Genomic DNA, 15,314 nt, shown 5'->3' with positions numbered 1-15,314 from the left:
CTAATGCCACCCCAGTCACCATGGATAATGCCACCCCTCCTCCATCAGAGCATTTATTTACTTTCTCACAGGGAATGGTGCTTATAAACTCTCACAAAGGGTCAGGTCCAGTGTTTTTGTTTTTATTTTTTTAATTCTCATTTGCCTGAATATCAGTTTTTAAATTCTCTAATCCTAGGTTGTACCCAGAACTATATCTGCCCTTAACTTACTTGGGACCTCACGAGTCTAATCCCTGACATCTCAGTTTTTACATCTGTAAAATGAAAGGGTTGAATTTAGCGATCTCTGAGGCTCCCTCATCTTCTAATGTTCCAAAATCCTGTGATTTTTAAGCCAACTAGAAGTCGTCAATGAGCACAAGTTCCTTTAACTGTATGGTATATTAAAACTCTTTATGCCAAGGGCAAAAGAATGTGCTGCAGACAAAAAGGCTTCTATGAGAAGGTCTCTCAGTGTCGAGCAAGAACACAGTTAAAGTTTCTTGAGGACCCAGATTAGATTAAGATTCCTAATCTTGTTAACATATGCCCCCGAGGTAATACTCTAGTGCTGGATAATTGTTTGTGCAGCTTTGTGCATTGCAGGATGTTTAACAGCATCCAAGGCCTCTACCCACTAGATGCCAGTAGTACTCTCCAACCCCAATCCTGACTACCAAAATTACTTGTCAGTCAATATCCCTTGCAGACAAAATCCCATCCTCCTCCCACTGAGAACCATTGCTCTAATGCATATCAGGGCATAAAAAGCACATCACTTAGAAGGTGTTTTTGTTTCAAATACCTGACGTTTACACAATTATCAATTAAAGTACACCAAGACTTAACAGAAAGACTTATAAAGCACAGGTATTTCACCTAGAAGATGTACAAAGCCACTGTCTCTCCAAGTCATCCTCAGCATATAAAACTAACCTCAATTACTCTTTAAAACCATTTAAAAGAAATCACATTTTTCACAGTAACTTCTCCAGTGTACTCCAGAATCAACCCTTGCTTATAGACCTTAAAATACAGCTTTGAAGAAAATATCAAAAACCAGAGGTGGGTTTCCCTTTGACTTTTTCATTCTCTCTTTTCCTGTCACTCACACCCTCTACCCCCAACAGTAAATAAAATGTTTCTGGAAAGACTGCTGGAGGTCTGGCTTTGGTCAGGGTTCTTGAAGATAGGGGTAAGCGATTCCTAGCACAATTTCCCAAGTATCTTTTCCTCCCCCACTTCAAACAGGGATCCAGGATACACTACCCCTCCAGTCTCCCTTAATCGCAGCACCAAAAGAACAGCAGCTGCCAGCTGCATGAACAGATTGAGGCCTGCAAATTGACTGAAATGATGACTGCTCTTAACCAAACATCTCATTTTTCCATTTGTGAGGGAAGCTGGCATTTGCAAACCTTTGGGTCTCAGGAGGTGAAGGCTACACTAGTCAACAGAGAGCAAAAACTCAACTCCCCCTTGCTATTGAAGGAATCGCCAGTTATAAAAGGTTTGGAGACTTTACACAGCTTCTTAAGTACATATAATGTTTAAATTTCCACATTAAATGTATAAGGCAAAAAAAAAACCCCTCTTTTAAATAAATCAAGGATATGAAAAGGGAACCATGAATAGACACAACTGTTACTTTTCAAATCTTAGCTCTTTATTCAAACAAATATTTACACATTGGAGGGCAGTGGCACAAGAGATATAGCCATTCTGTTAAAATAGTGAGCAACTATAAAGATTTATTTATCCCAAATCTGATCACTCCGTTGCTATCCTACCAGGAACCAAGAATTCAAGTGCTTGCAGGGCAAAAGTTTATCCTCTGAAACTGTGAACCTCATTTAGGTCTCTCCCAGCTGAATTCAGAGGTTAGAATCCCAGAGGCATAGCCCAAGTCAAACCAAAATAGGAAGCTCAAAGTTACACGTCCAATACTTGAAGATCTGCATCTGTAACTCACACACTCATATAATGAAGGGAAATGTGGCTGACGAATGTTTATACTAAACGGAATCCGCATTTTTATACCTCTTCTAGTTCCACTTCCAGCTGCGCCCGTGACTAGCTGTGTCTTCTAGAACTTAGAGAGCTACTTCAGAGTTGCAGAAGGAAGACTTCTAGGGAAGAGGGCAGGGCCCAGCCCAGAGGATTTCCAGCCCTAGGCTAGTCTACCAACATGAAAGGCTGCGGGAGCCGGTCCCTCCTTTGCATAAGGAAGGTAAATGAGGAACTGCGGGAAGCAGGTTGGACTTCCCAAGCTCTTTCAAACAGGAAACCCCAAGCCTGGGAGGAACAGCCTGTCAGCCTTTTAATTTCCTGGTGGTGGCGGGAGTTAGCCAGGTCCTCGGCGCTTTAATAAGTGATGACTGCTAGGGCTAAGTTATTAAATGTACCAGCAAACATTTCAGCTGCGTCTCTGCCGTGCAGGGCGCTGGTGAAACAAAGGGTCAAAACACTCCCCAAGGCTTCTAGCTGCTATCCCGGGGGGAGCGGAGACAGCGACACTACACATTTTTAGGAGGTCCAAGGCCAAATCGGAACCTCTCGGCGGTTCAAACTCGCGAGCTTCACTCTTGAAACAAAGTGGAACTAGAAGCGCAGCTAGCCAGATATTTGGGGTGGGGGGAAGGGGGGAGTCTTCTCTGAACCTCGCGCCTCGCACCGCCCAGCAGCGGACCCTCTCTTTCCCAAGGTCTATTCCGAGGATCTCGATCCCTCTCCCCATGAACATTCCAGAGTCGTGGGCAAAAGTTGTCCCCAATTTCCCCAAATCCTGCCTGTCTCCTACAATCACTCCAGAAGCATCTCCTTTACCCGAACACTCTCTCCCCAGGACCTCCTCGACCGCAGATCCAACCGGCCCCCGACAGTCACGCACAACGGAGCTCGCTCCCCCAAAGCTGCGCAGCCTGGGCACCGCCGCCCCCAGCCCAGGCTTTTGTCCCTACAGCCTGCGAGAGGAGCGAAGCAACTCTGCGCCCCGGCGCCCACTCACCGTCGCATCTTTCCTCCAAGCCGCGGCTCTCCGCCGGCCTCTCGCCTGGCCCTCGCCCCCGCCCTGGCTTTCTCCCTCCCTCGGGCCCCGGCCCGGCCCCGCCGCAGCTCCTGCCGCAACCGCGAGCCCGCCGGCCACTCGGGACTCGGCGAGCCAGGCAGCGCGCCCCTCCTCCGCCGGCTCCGCGCCTCCCTCCGCCCCCAGCCCTCCGCCGCGCACCCGGCGGCGACCAACGCGGTGGCGGGGGAGGCCGCGCCCCCGGGGAGCCCTGTGCGCGCCCGGAGCCGACGCCGCCCCCTCCCCCTGGCCGACCGCGACCCCGTCCTCACCTGGAGCTTCGGTGCGGCCGGGTCCCCGCGGCGAGAGAGGGAAGGCGCCCCCGGTGCTCCGCGCCGCGCCGGGCCGTCCCCCTCGGGCCGCGGTGGTGGGCTCCGCGCGGCTCGGTCCCGCACCCCAGCCCTTCGGGGCCACCGCGCCGGCACCCCGGGAGTGGAAGCAATGAAGTTAGTGACCCAGCCCGCTCCGGGGCAGCTTACTGTTGGGGTTTTATTGCTGCTAAGGGGGCCTGGCTGTTCGCCCCGTCCCGGGCGTCCGCTTCTCAAAGCTGCATTCACAGCAGAGCCGCGGAGACTTCTGTGGCTGGCTTTTTTTTAACGAGCTAGAAGAAGGGCGGGTGGGTGTAAGTCCTCAGGCGATGATTTACTCACCGGACAACAGAGTTTCTACTTGGAAACTCCAGGTGACGGCACCTCCTCCAGACAGGTCGCCCCTGGGCAAGTTTACCTGATGCGTCAGAAGAGCAAGTTTGTAAATTCCTGGAGAACGAACGGCCCCAGCTAAGGGCTGGAGTCAGGAGGGTTTTAAACGTCTTTATTCTGATTTCCTTACAGTCATTTCTCTTGTAAGTTTTTATATTTCCCACTTATTTTTCTGAGCTGCTGTAACCACTGAAAACAGTGCTGACGTGAACGTCCTCCAGCAGATGCTTCCTTGGAAGGCAAAGAAATGGCCTGAGGGTGGCCCAAAGTCTGTCTCGGCACGCGGGAATGTGAACCTCTGCCAAGGTCTGGGCAAGGACATCGGCCCTCGAGGACCTCACAACAGCAAGGAAGAGCACAGAGAAGTATGTAACTTAGATCACTGAGGCTTTGGGCAAGTTGTTTTATAGCTCCCAACAATGCCTTCCTCTTCTACAGTGTGGTAATGACACTGATACCGCAGGGCAGTTGTTAAACTTCTGGATAATGTATGCAAAGTACCTGGCACCATGAGCAGAACTTAGTAGTCTTTTAACAAATAGCTTATTTAACACACTTTTCAGTTGGGCAAGTAAAAGTCTGACTTTTTTATTTTTGAGGCAGAGTCTGGCTTTGTTGCCCAGGCTGGCAATCCTCCTGCCTCAGCCTCCCACGTAGCTGGGACTACAGGTGTTCCACCACGCCCGCCTGCCTAATTTTTCTATTTTTTCCAGGAGTAGCCTTGCTCTTGCTCAGGCTGGTCTCAAACTCCTGGCCTCAAGCAATCCTCCTGCCTCCACCTCCCCAAGTGTTAGGATTACAGGTGTGAGTCAGCACACCCGCCCTGGCCTGACTTCTAATTCCAGGGAGAGCCTCACCTACAGAATACTTTGTGTTTTATAGGAATATATTTTGTATCTGTCCTGGGTTTTTACCCCACAGAAACATACACTGATCGATCAAACAGTTAAGTGCTCCAGCAATTAGTTAATTCTCTTTTCTCCCCCACATCATCAACATCATCAATTCTCCATCTCTTTATTGGATCATCCCAATCAACATAAAATCATGTTATGTCTCCCATTTTAAAAAACAAAAACCTCTCTTGACTCCACTTCCCTCTCCAGCCACTTGCCCTTTTCTCTGCCCAGCTACAATACAACTTTAAAGAGCTGTTAAGGAAAGCTGTCTCTCCAAGTTCTCCATTCCCATTTACTTCAGTCAGGCTTTGTTTCTAGCATGTTCCTGGAACTGTTCCTATTTGAGATCAAACTATGAAGTTGAAAGATTGTTTCTCACTCTTCGTCTTACTGGAACTATCAGCAGCAATTAACAGTTGAGTACTTTCTCCTGGAAACACTTTAATTTGGCTTCCATAACACAACATTGTCATAATTTTCTTCTTACCCCACTGGTCACTCTTATGAGTCTCCTTTGCTGCTTCCTTCTTTCTTCACAGTCTTTGAACACTTGAGTGGCCAGAGTTCACATTCCAGACCTCCTGTCTTCTCTATCTGTGCTCACTCTCTTGGTAATCTCATCCCAGTTCATGGCACTAAATACCATCTATGTGTTGATGACTCCCAAATTTACCTCCAGCCTGGCCCTCTCCCCTGAACTCCAGGCTCCCAGCAACTGCCCACTTGGATGCCTACTAGGCTTTTTGCACAACATTTTCAACACTGAAATGCTGAAATTCCTTCCTCTGTCCCCTCACAACCACCATTTCCAAACTGAAGTCTTCTCCATATCAAGGCTAAAACCTTCATCCTTGACTTTTCTGTTTCTCTTCATTTCAAATCCAATCCATTACAAAATCCTTTCAGCTCTATTTTAAAGTAAAATCCAGAATACAACTACTTACTACCACTACTACTTACCACCCAGCTCTAATCTACCATTATGTCTTGACTTCAATTACTCTTCTGTGTTTCTTCTTTTGCTCCTATGAAGCCTCTTCTCAACACAGCTACCAGAGTGATCCTTTCTAAATGTTAAGGCAGCTCATATCATTCCTCTGCTCAAAGAGTGCAATGGTCCCCATCTCAATCAAAGCACAAGCCAAAGTCCATATAATGGCACAGAAGGACAATCGATGACCTGTGACCCTCTGTCTTTATCTCCTGCTTCTCTTATATCACTGGCTTGGCTCCACCACAATGACCTCCTCAATATTCCTAGACTAGGTTTCTAGACAAGCACAATTCCATCTCAGAGCCTTTGTACTAGCTGTCCCCTCTGCCTGGTGTCCCCTGGTCCCAAGTATCAGCATGGTTTGCTCACTCACTTCCCTCAAGATACTACTCAAATGCCACCATGTTGCTCGGGCCTCCAATGGCCACTCAAAGTTTAAAATGCATTTTCTCTACCAGTAAACTTCGTTTTTTATTGACAGAATCACCACTTCCTACCATTTTATAAAATGCAGTTTTTATGAGGTTTATTGTCTGTCTCTCCTCACTAGAATGTAAGTTCTATGCAGGCAGAAATTTGTCTCTGTTCTCTCCAAAGCTGTATCCCTAATCCCTAGTATGCCTAGAAAGATATCTGGCATGTAACTGATGCTCCAGAATTAATAATGGTTTTGACCCAAAGCATTATGGTTGCAAACTTTTCCTTGCCTAGAACAATGCTAGCAATACACTTGACATATAGACATCTCGGAGACAGTTATTCTTCCCTCATAAGGCCCAAGGAGCATGTATACTAATCTAGCATGGCCATAATTAAGTTGCTAATATTCATGTCTAAGAAAATAAAATAGCTAATATTTATTGAGAGTAACACAATTACTATATGCTTCGGGCATTCTGTCAAATATATGACAGTATTAATTAGTTTAGCAACCCTATGAAATAAGTGCTATCACTATCCCCATTTTATTAGTGAAGAAATAAAGCACAAAGAAGTCAATGGTATCTCAGCCAGTAAGTTGGCAGAGGCAGAATTTGGGCACAGGTAGCATGGTTCTAGAGTTCATGCTCTTAAATGCTACTCTCCACCTCGTTTCTAAAAATATGCATGTTATCAGTGGACATTTTTGTTTGATGAATAATTCCTTCTTCCTAATTACTGGACCAAAAGTAATCCTCACTGGCCTCCCCTAACCACCTTGTTTCACCTGTTGACAACTCTGACTCTTACTATAGCCAAGCTCCAAGAAGACCAGGGGGGCATTTTATTCATGTTTGTATGAACCAATTCCATTTGGAATTGTCTTTGCTATTGTTCTCTTTTATTAGCAAAGACTGGTTGGACTTGATTAACATTTTGTGTCTTGAATCTGTATAACTGTTCCTTTCTTTGCAGTGATAGCCTAACAAATCTTTGTAGCTATTAACAGTCCATTTTTATCCCAGTCCAACTCCTGAAACAACTATTTGTACTGAAGTTCTCTTTAGTATCATGACTATTTAAAGAAACAAGACGTTTTCATAGGCAGGGTGCAGTGGAAAGACCATTGATTTTGGAATCAGGCAAACCTGGGTTTCAAACTCTGGCTTAGTCTTTGTACTAGTTAAGTAATTTGAGTGCATTATTTACCCTCATTGAAAAACAAACTTCTACTCTGAAATATGAGAACTTATACTTTATGAATTAATGAGATAATGCAGGCATTCTCTGCACAAGGGGTAGATAGCACAAAGAGAACACTCAAAAGAGTAGTTTCCAACCACCCTTGCCCTTCTGCAGAACTGTTGTTACTGCATTAACCACTGTGTACTGTTCTATATGAGTTTCACATCATACTCTCTTTTTAGAATTTAGTATGTGGATACATACTAAATGAATCTACTCTCATTTCTTAAACTATCTTCATCTATTTTCACATTGGATTTGCAACTGTTGTTAAGGAAAACTATGTAAATCAATGTTTCCCGTTGTATCCTTGTTGCCAGGAAGCCCAGAGTCAAGCTTACTATTAAATTATTGTATAATAGTAACAAAGATTTTGCTTTCTCCTCCTTTCTTGGACATCTTTGATGTATTTTTATTTCAATAACCTTATTGGGTATTTGGACTTTACTCTGTGTTCTCTAATATGTATTTAAATATATGAAGTATAAATAACACATTAGTTATTCAAATTAACACCAGAAAACTAACCACAATTGAAGTGAAAATCACTTTAACCTCTCAGGGGCACAAAAAGGCAAGCACTTCAATTTTGTCTCCTCAATAAGTTTAATGATTATCCCCATGTGCTGCTTTATATTTAATCTATTACAAGATTAGTTCTCTAATTATGAGGAAAGTCTAAATCAATTTGGAATATCTTATTACTTCCTATATCAAATGTTCTTTTTCTGTTCTTCCCCCAATCTTCTCTGTGAATTTGTATTTTAATCAGGCAGGAAAAGGATGCCGTGAGTGTGTGTGTGTGTGTGTGTGTGTGTGTGTTCCCTTTAGATTAACCTATCCAGCTCTCTTTTCTAATCACTTGAGGACTACTTTACCTGCATGGTGGGCATAAAACAAGGAATTTCTTTGTATCTTATCTGCTTATCACAGAAAAAAAATAGCATTCTATCAACAGTACTCCTTGATAGTGAAGGGAATTCAGCTACTCTTCTCTCTGTTAGTCTTTATTTTTCCTTTCATCTGACTTCTACCATCCCTTAAGTTATCTCATACCTTGATTTCAAATTTGTCCTTAATATTATATATAATATATATTACATGTGTGTATATAATATATCTTAATATGCGTGTATGTAATACATATTATATAATATGTATCATATGTCACATATGTTAATATATATTTTATAAATTGAGCCACCTTGGGCAGGTGTAGATGTCCAAACTGGTGTGTCAGATGTCTACAGACCTCAGTGCACTGGAGGATTCTGACAACTCCAAGCAAGTGCCAGTATTTAGAACATGAGGAATGTGAAAACAAAAGCAAATGTACTAAGCACCTTCTCTGTCCCACACAGTGTGCCTAGATGTTTGGAAGACAGAGATAAAATAAGACATTTATGATGTGTCTATGTATAAGGAGTTTACTGCCTAGCAAAGAACTGTAATGTGGTAATGTAATGTAATACATACTGCAAAAACAATGATACTAATGAGTTCAGATAAAGGAGTATCTGTGCCCAATGAGAAGACAACACATGTGAGTTTCATATGGGAAAAAAGGGCCTTTTAGGCAAAGGAAATAGCATGAGCAATGCAGGAGGACATTCAAGCCAAGGAAAGTTTGGGAAATGGTGAGTAGCCGCCCTCAGAGCTGGGGAGGGAGGAGTTGGAGATAAGACTTGGGGAGTTGGGGCCAGATTTGAGGAAAGGGGAAAGAGGGGGCTTTGAATTTTAGGTTTCACGTTTAATGCCATTTTAATTATGTCATTTCCTCATTCTAAACTTGCACTGGCTCCTCATTGCCTGACAAATACAGGAAGAGCCAGTGGCTGTGCAGGATGTGGAACCTGATTATATAGGGCGAGGATGAAAAAGAAAGATGAGCTCCACCAGCCACAAAATTGAAAGACTCCTGGCCGGCACATGAGATGGCTACAGCGGCACTGGGGAGGGCAAGGAGGAGGTGGCAAAACGGGTGGTAGAGCAGAACATTTAGCCAAGTCCCCTCAAGTCCCCTCCCGGCAGCTGCTGTTGCAGGGAATCCCCACTTCCACGAGGCTGCTGCCCAGCCCACCCACCTGTGCTGATCCTTCCTGCAGGCCTGCCGCCTGCCTCTGTGGGACCCTGTGACGTGGAGTTCATCTAGCTGGAGAGGAAAACCCTCTCATGCTAGCATTGCAGACCCCATAGGGTGAAAGGGGGACCTCATTCAGCCTTGAAACCTATGGGCTCAGCCCCCAAGGCACCAGGAATTCCTCCTCCGTGGAGAACCAAGGCAGCTCTGGCTTTTTCTCCCTTTGATTAGTGGTTCTAAATCTTTCTGTTATCAAGGCCCCTTTTTCTGTTGTATATATGTCTTGTTGCCCTTGCATTTTTATCTGCCAAACTGTGCCAATGGAGTAACCAAGCACATTTTCCTTTCCAAATTAACAAAGACAGGACTGAGTGTGCAATAAAACCAATGTCCCAGTGGAAAAAATAATAGTAAAAACTCCTGGCCCTGTTATGGGTGGTGTGTCCCTGTCATAGGTAGAGTGGCATCCAGTGCCCATCTCATATCAGCCAGAGACAAAGCAACCCCTTGTTTATCCCAGCTTAGCTTTTGGTCTGTGTCCATGCCTTGGAGACATGGAGAAAACAAAGAACCAGAAAAAAAAAGAAAGAAAGAAGAAGAAAAGGGAGGGGGGCAACAGGCATGATGATGAGCACCTGTAATCCCAGAAATTTGGGAGGTGAAGGTGAGAGGATCTCTTGAGCTCAGGAGTGCAAGACAAGCCTAGGCAACCTAGTGAGACCATGTCTGTATCAAAAAAAAAAAATAAATTAGCTAGGCCTGGTGGTGAGCACCCGTAGGTAGTCCCATCATCCTGGAACCTGAGGCAAGAGGATGGCTTGAGTGCAAGAGTTTGAGGCTGCAATGAACTATTATTGTGCCACTGCACTCCAACATGGGCAACAGAGCAAGACTGTGAGAGCTTGTCTCTAAAACATAAAAATAAAAAACAAAAAGACTCCAATAAAGTCCTATTGAATCTTTGTCCTATATTAAATAAGATATCAACCCCAAATCAAAGCTGTTCCCAGTTAAGATACTAAAATTCGGTGACAGTATTCCAATTAACTGGCTCTGTTCCCAGGGCTCAGGGATACCGACTTGACCTTTCTTTAATGTTCCACTTTGTGAGGATAATTTCATTGTTTCTCTCAGGAGAATTGTAAAGAAAACTAATAAAAACACTATTATATAGCACTTAGCTGTGACTAGAGATTTAGCGTTAGTGCTCAATAAGTTCTAAATAGTTGTTTAAAGCATTTATATCTGAGATACAGATGATGATGTTATGCCTAGTATCACCTAGTACACTTCTTTCAGACTGATTTGAATTTCTGGCTATCCTGAAGAACCGGGAATTTCTATGAGTTACAAATTTGCCTAAAGAAGATAATCAAAATTCACTTGCTATGTTGTTTAAGTTGGAACCAAAAGAAGTTCTATTTCTAAGGTCATTCTCTTATTTATTATTTCCATATGTTGATTCCTAAGGTATTATTATTTTATATACAAGATTAACACAAGAACTCCAGAACTTTAAAATGGGTATATGAATACACTGTACATTTAGTGTTAATATTAAAGTTAGCTTTATGAAAGGCTTAGCAACCCAATGATACATAAGAGAAAAGTTTCATATATAGCTGTGTTTTGCTTAATGACAGGGATAAATTCTGAGAAATGTGTCATTAGGTGATTTTATCATTGTGTAAACACCATAGAGTGTACTTACACAAACCTAGATGGTACATACCCAGGCTACATGGTATAGCCTATTGCTCCTAGGCTACAAACCTGTATAGCATGCTATCGCACCATAGGCAATTGTAACACAATGGTAAATACCTGTGTAGCTAAACATATCGCAACATAGAAGAGGCAATGTGTTGTACTACAAAGCCATGACTGCAATGTCACCAGGTGATGAGACTTTTTCAGCTCCATTATAATCACACAGAACCACCATTGTATATGCAGTCCATCATTGACCGAAAATTGTTATGGAGTGCATGATTGTACTGAAATAAATTTACTAGTTATGAAGCAAATATAAATATATGTTTAATGGGTGTATTTCCCCCCTTCTACCCTAGGCCTGCTGGCAGAGCTTTCTGGAGCTCTCTCTGTTTCCTCTACAAAACTCTCAAATAAGGTCTGAGGACCCTTCAACAACTGCCTTGCTGATGGGGGGAAAAATCACCTAATTACTTCTCGCTTCTCTAGTCTGCTGAGCATTGATGACAGATGCAATCAAAATAGGCCCTGATGTGGTTTATTTTTTTTTTTTCTGTTGCAAAAGCTAGTTTTGCTCTGCATCCAAAAGTTATTAAAGTGACTATCCAGGTGGAAAATACTTTACACAGGCCCCTAGTCCCCAATTCCTGTGCCTTGGACTTATATCGGTCTGTGGCCTGTTAGGAACTGTGCTGCACAGCAAGAGGTGAGCAGTGGCGGGGTGAAGAGCAAGCCATACTTCATGCATATTCACAGCCTCTCCTCATTACACATCACCCCATAAGCTCTATCTCCTGTCAGATCAGGGAAGGATTAGATTCTCATAGGAGAGCAAACCCTACTGTAAACTGCAAATGCGAAGGATCTAGGTTGTGTGCTCCTATGAGAATCTAATGCCTGATGGTCTGAGTTGGAGCTGAAGCAGTGATGCTAGTGCTGGGGAGCAGCTACAAATACAGATTATCATTAGCAGAGAAGTTTGCACAATAAATGAAATGCACCGGAATCATCCTGAAACAACCCCTTCCCATCCCCCTTTCATGGAAAAATTGTCTCCCATAAAACCAGTCTCTTGTGCCAAAAAGTTTGGGGACTGCTGACACAGGCAATTTTGAAAGATCTATATTGGTGAAGCACAACATTATCCTTGAGGGATAATTCACTGGGAATTACTTCTCAAAAGAAAATATCTTCTGTCTCTCATAGGCTATTAGCATTTCATGTTAGATTCTCAATGACTTTGTAAATAGTTGAATGCTTTGATCCTGTTGGAAATATCAATCCCTTGTTTTCCATCCCAACTGTCACAATCCTCAGTACAAGAAAGGAGGGTTGAGAGGACACAAAGGGGAAGATGGAATCACATATTGTGCACCTGCATGGTGATGTCCCTTGGGCACAGCAGACCCAACACATCCAAATCATTATCACCTTCCCCCATGTGCACCCCTCAGCCCTCCTTCTTTGTTGTATCTATAATCAAGTAAAGGGCACTGTCTTAATATCTAGTCATTCAACTCCCCAACCTAGAAAACTTCTTCAGTCCCTCATTCTTCCTCAACCCCTGTGGTAACCCATTGCCACACCGGATCATTTTTACCTCTTTAATATCTGTCACTAGTACTCTTTTCCCCATCCCCTTTGCCTTCACTTATTACTCAATATTTTCAACACTGACTTCTTGAGGGCCAGGGACAAGCCTAGGGGTCAAGGACAGATGGGACCTCGTTAGGCCTGGGGCTGAAGGGACATAGGTGTGTGGTAAGCAAGGTTTGCCCAAGGCAAGAAAAGATGAAGAGCCTAGAGTAAATGATAAGATCCAGATTTTGGAGAGAGGGTCTGGAAGTATCAAATCCAAGACCCTGTGATTTTGGCCATGGGAGGAGATAGGGTATGAGAGAGTTGCTGAGTAATCCTCAGTATTTGAAACTTGGCAGGATATGTTGGCCAGGTGGGACAGGGGTAGAAAGACACTGGAATTATAAATAAGCTTCTAAAACAAGTCTCAGCACTAATTGAAAATTTTAATTATTTTATAGCCTCTCCTCTCATGAAATGTAAGCTTCGTGAGGGCAGGGATACTTCTATCTTGTTCATTATTATTAATATATCCCCAGCACCTCTCAGTGCTTCATACATGACTGACACTACATAATACTTGTTGAATAATTACATGAATTAGTCTTTGATACTAAAAATCTAATCATATCACGTCAATGCTTAAATTCTTCAATAACTTCTCAAAGACTTTAAGATAAAATAAATCTGGAATCCTTAGATTAGTGTGAAACCAAATAAACAAACATAAAAACACTCATTTAATTACTCTAGGCTATTTCCCACCTAATAGCTTACCATTTTTTCCCTCCTATTCCTGCAAGGAGTGAGTATTGCAATTACAATGAACTATTTTTGGTTATTCACATGTGTCACACACACTTGTTTACCTTTTCCCTCATAACCACAGTCCACTCAGCAATAGTCAGTTCAGAAATCACCCTCTCCAGAAAGATTTTCCCAACTTCATGCCTTGTTTTGATTAGGTGCCAAAGTATTTCACATTGTTGTATTGCAATTTTTCTGTTTTACCTTCCATGCTTGTTCAAAGTATATATTCCCTACAGATTGCAAACTTGCCAGTCCCCACAACAGAGCGATCTATTGAGTAAGACACTATAAAGAGAGAAACAAAGAAGTGGGTGGAGAAGTAGGGAGAGAGAGAAACAGACTCCACAGTACAGAGCTAACCAGCTGGCAGCAAGGAAATACTAATGAGATTGACTGAAGCCAGGTACTCAAGCATACTTGATCATTTGAGATATAATAAAAAATAAATGAGGGAAATATACATTTTATAGGTCTATTTTTTTCTTTTTAAGTGCCAGAGGAACCCTTTGCAAAGATTTCAACCAGCACCACAAATCCCATGAATTGTGAGTGGCTGGGTTGGAGCCTCCTCCCTCCTGGGAGGAGATGGTAGGGTCAGCTACTCCCATGGAGCCCAAACTGGATGCCTTTCTCTGTGCATCCCATCACACCCTTTTCTGCTTGGGCTTGGATTCCTGTATGACTGATGAGTCATAGGAAAACACTTCTTCACATCAGCTGCTTTGGTCTTCCTGTCATTCAGCATCTGGGCTAAATAAAACTTCAGCTTGTCTTCAGTGAGGTAAGAAACAGTGACCTACGAGTTAGCACATGACCAAAGCTCTGGACAAGATTGCCAGCCTCACAGGTTGTCTTCCTTGTGCTTTCTGAACTCCTGAGTTTATAATGAAAAAAATGCCAGAGCACTCTCAGTAAGTATGATGGAGCAGATACTGTAAATATGTATTGAAAATCTCTGAGAATGAAGTGCACACCAAGAGAGTTCTCACCAAAATGTTGCACATCACCAACACCCTCTTCCCTGGGCTCCTCTCTCTGGGTATCATCTTCCTCCATCAGGATCTTCTGCTGAGTCTCAAAGGAGAAACTGGGATCGATGTCAGCCTGCGCTCAGCAAGAAAAGGGAGATACCATGATCAGGAAGCTGAAAACTGAAGGTCAACAAAACTTCATCTGTTAAACACAGATGTTGAACATCTGGAGACACAAACTGCTACTCAAGGTGGAAAACAGACGTCTTAGATCACCCTGTTATTCTACTGCTAGCTACCCTTTAGAATGACAAAACTTAAACACCACCAGCACTACCACCAACAAAAGCACACTTTTGGATAGAATAGCTACAGATTTTTTTTTTTTTTTGAGACAGAGTCTCGCTTTGCTGCCCAGGCTAGGGTGAGTGCCGTGGCATCAGCCTAGCTCACAGCAACCTCAAACTCCTGGGCTCAATCGATCCTGCTGCCTCAGCCTCCCAAGTAGCTGGGACTACAGGCATGTGCCACCATGCCCGGCTAATTTTTTCTCTATATATTAATTGGTCAATTAATTTATTTCTATTTATAGTAGAGATGGGGTCTCACTCTTGCTCAGGCTGGTTTCAAACTCTTGACCGCAAGCAATCTGCCCGCCTCAGCCTCCCAGAGTGCTAGGATTACAGGCGTGAGCCACCGTGCCCAGCCGTAGTTACAGATTTTTAAAAAACAGATTCTAGCAAATGAGTAATGAGCAATGCTTAGACCAAAAGGAGGGCCAGTTTTTTAGCATAGTTGTTTCTACTTGGGTTTATTGCTGCTTCTTTTCTATTCTTTTTCATTCTTTTATTTTATTTT

At 43.3% G+C, this 15,314-nt stretch overlaps 1 protein-coding gene and 1 pseudogene across 16 annotated transcripts in view; one reads left to right on the top strand and one right to left on the bottom strand.

Annotated features, from left to right (window-relative positions):
* The window catches only part of PHLDB2 (pleckstrin homology like domain family B member 2), a 210,363-nt gene that overhangs the window by 97,312 nt on the left and 97,737 nt on the right, over positions 1–15,314 (bottom strand). For 7 of the 16 annotated variants that reach the window (XM_076001337.1, XM_076001341.1, XM_076001310.1 and 4 more), the window contains exon 2: positions 14,460–14,589. In XM_076001337.1, the coding sequence (XP_075857452.1) occupies positions 14,460–14,541 (82 nt within the window). In that variant the 5' untranslated portion in view covers positions 14,542–14,589. Of the gene's footprint in view, positions 1–2,988; positions 3,138–3,317; positions 4,041–14,459; positions 14,590–15,314 lie in introns of those variants that run through there. The other 9 variants (XM_012787448.3, XM_076001318.1, XM_076001323.1 and 6 more) reach the window with 7 other exon arrangements.
* On the top strand, positions 9,826–9,942 carry LOC142875451 (uncharacterized; annotated as a pseudogene).

This window comes from Microcebus murinus, chromosome 1, assembly GCF_040939455.1.
Source record: "Microcebus murinus isolate Inina chromosome 1, M.murinus_Inina_mat1.0, whole genome shotgun sequence".
Classification (NCBI taxonomy): Eukaryota; Metazoa; Chordata; class Mammalia; order Primates; family Cheirogaleidae; genus Microcebus; species Microcebus murinus.
This window is presented reverse-complemented; position numbering and strand designations above follow the sequence as displayed.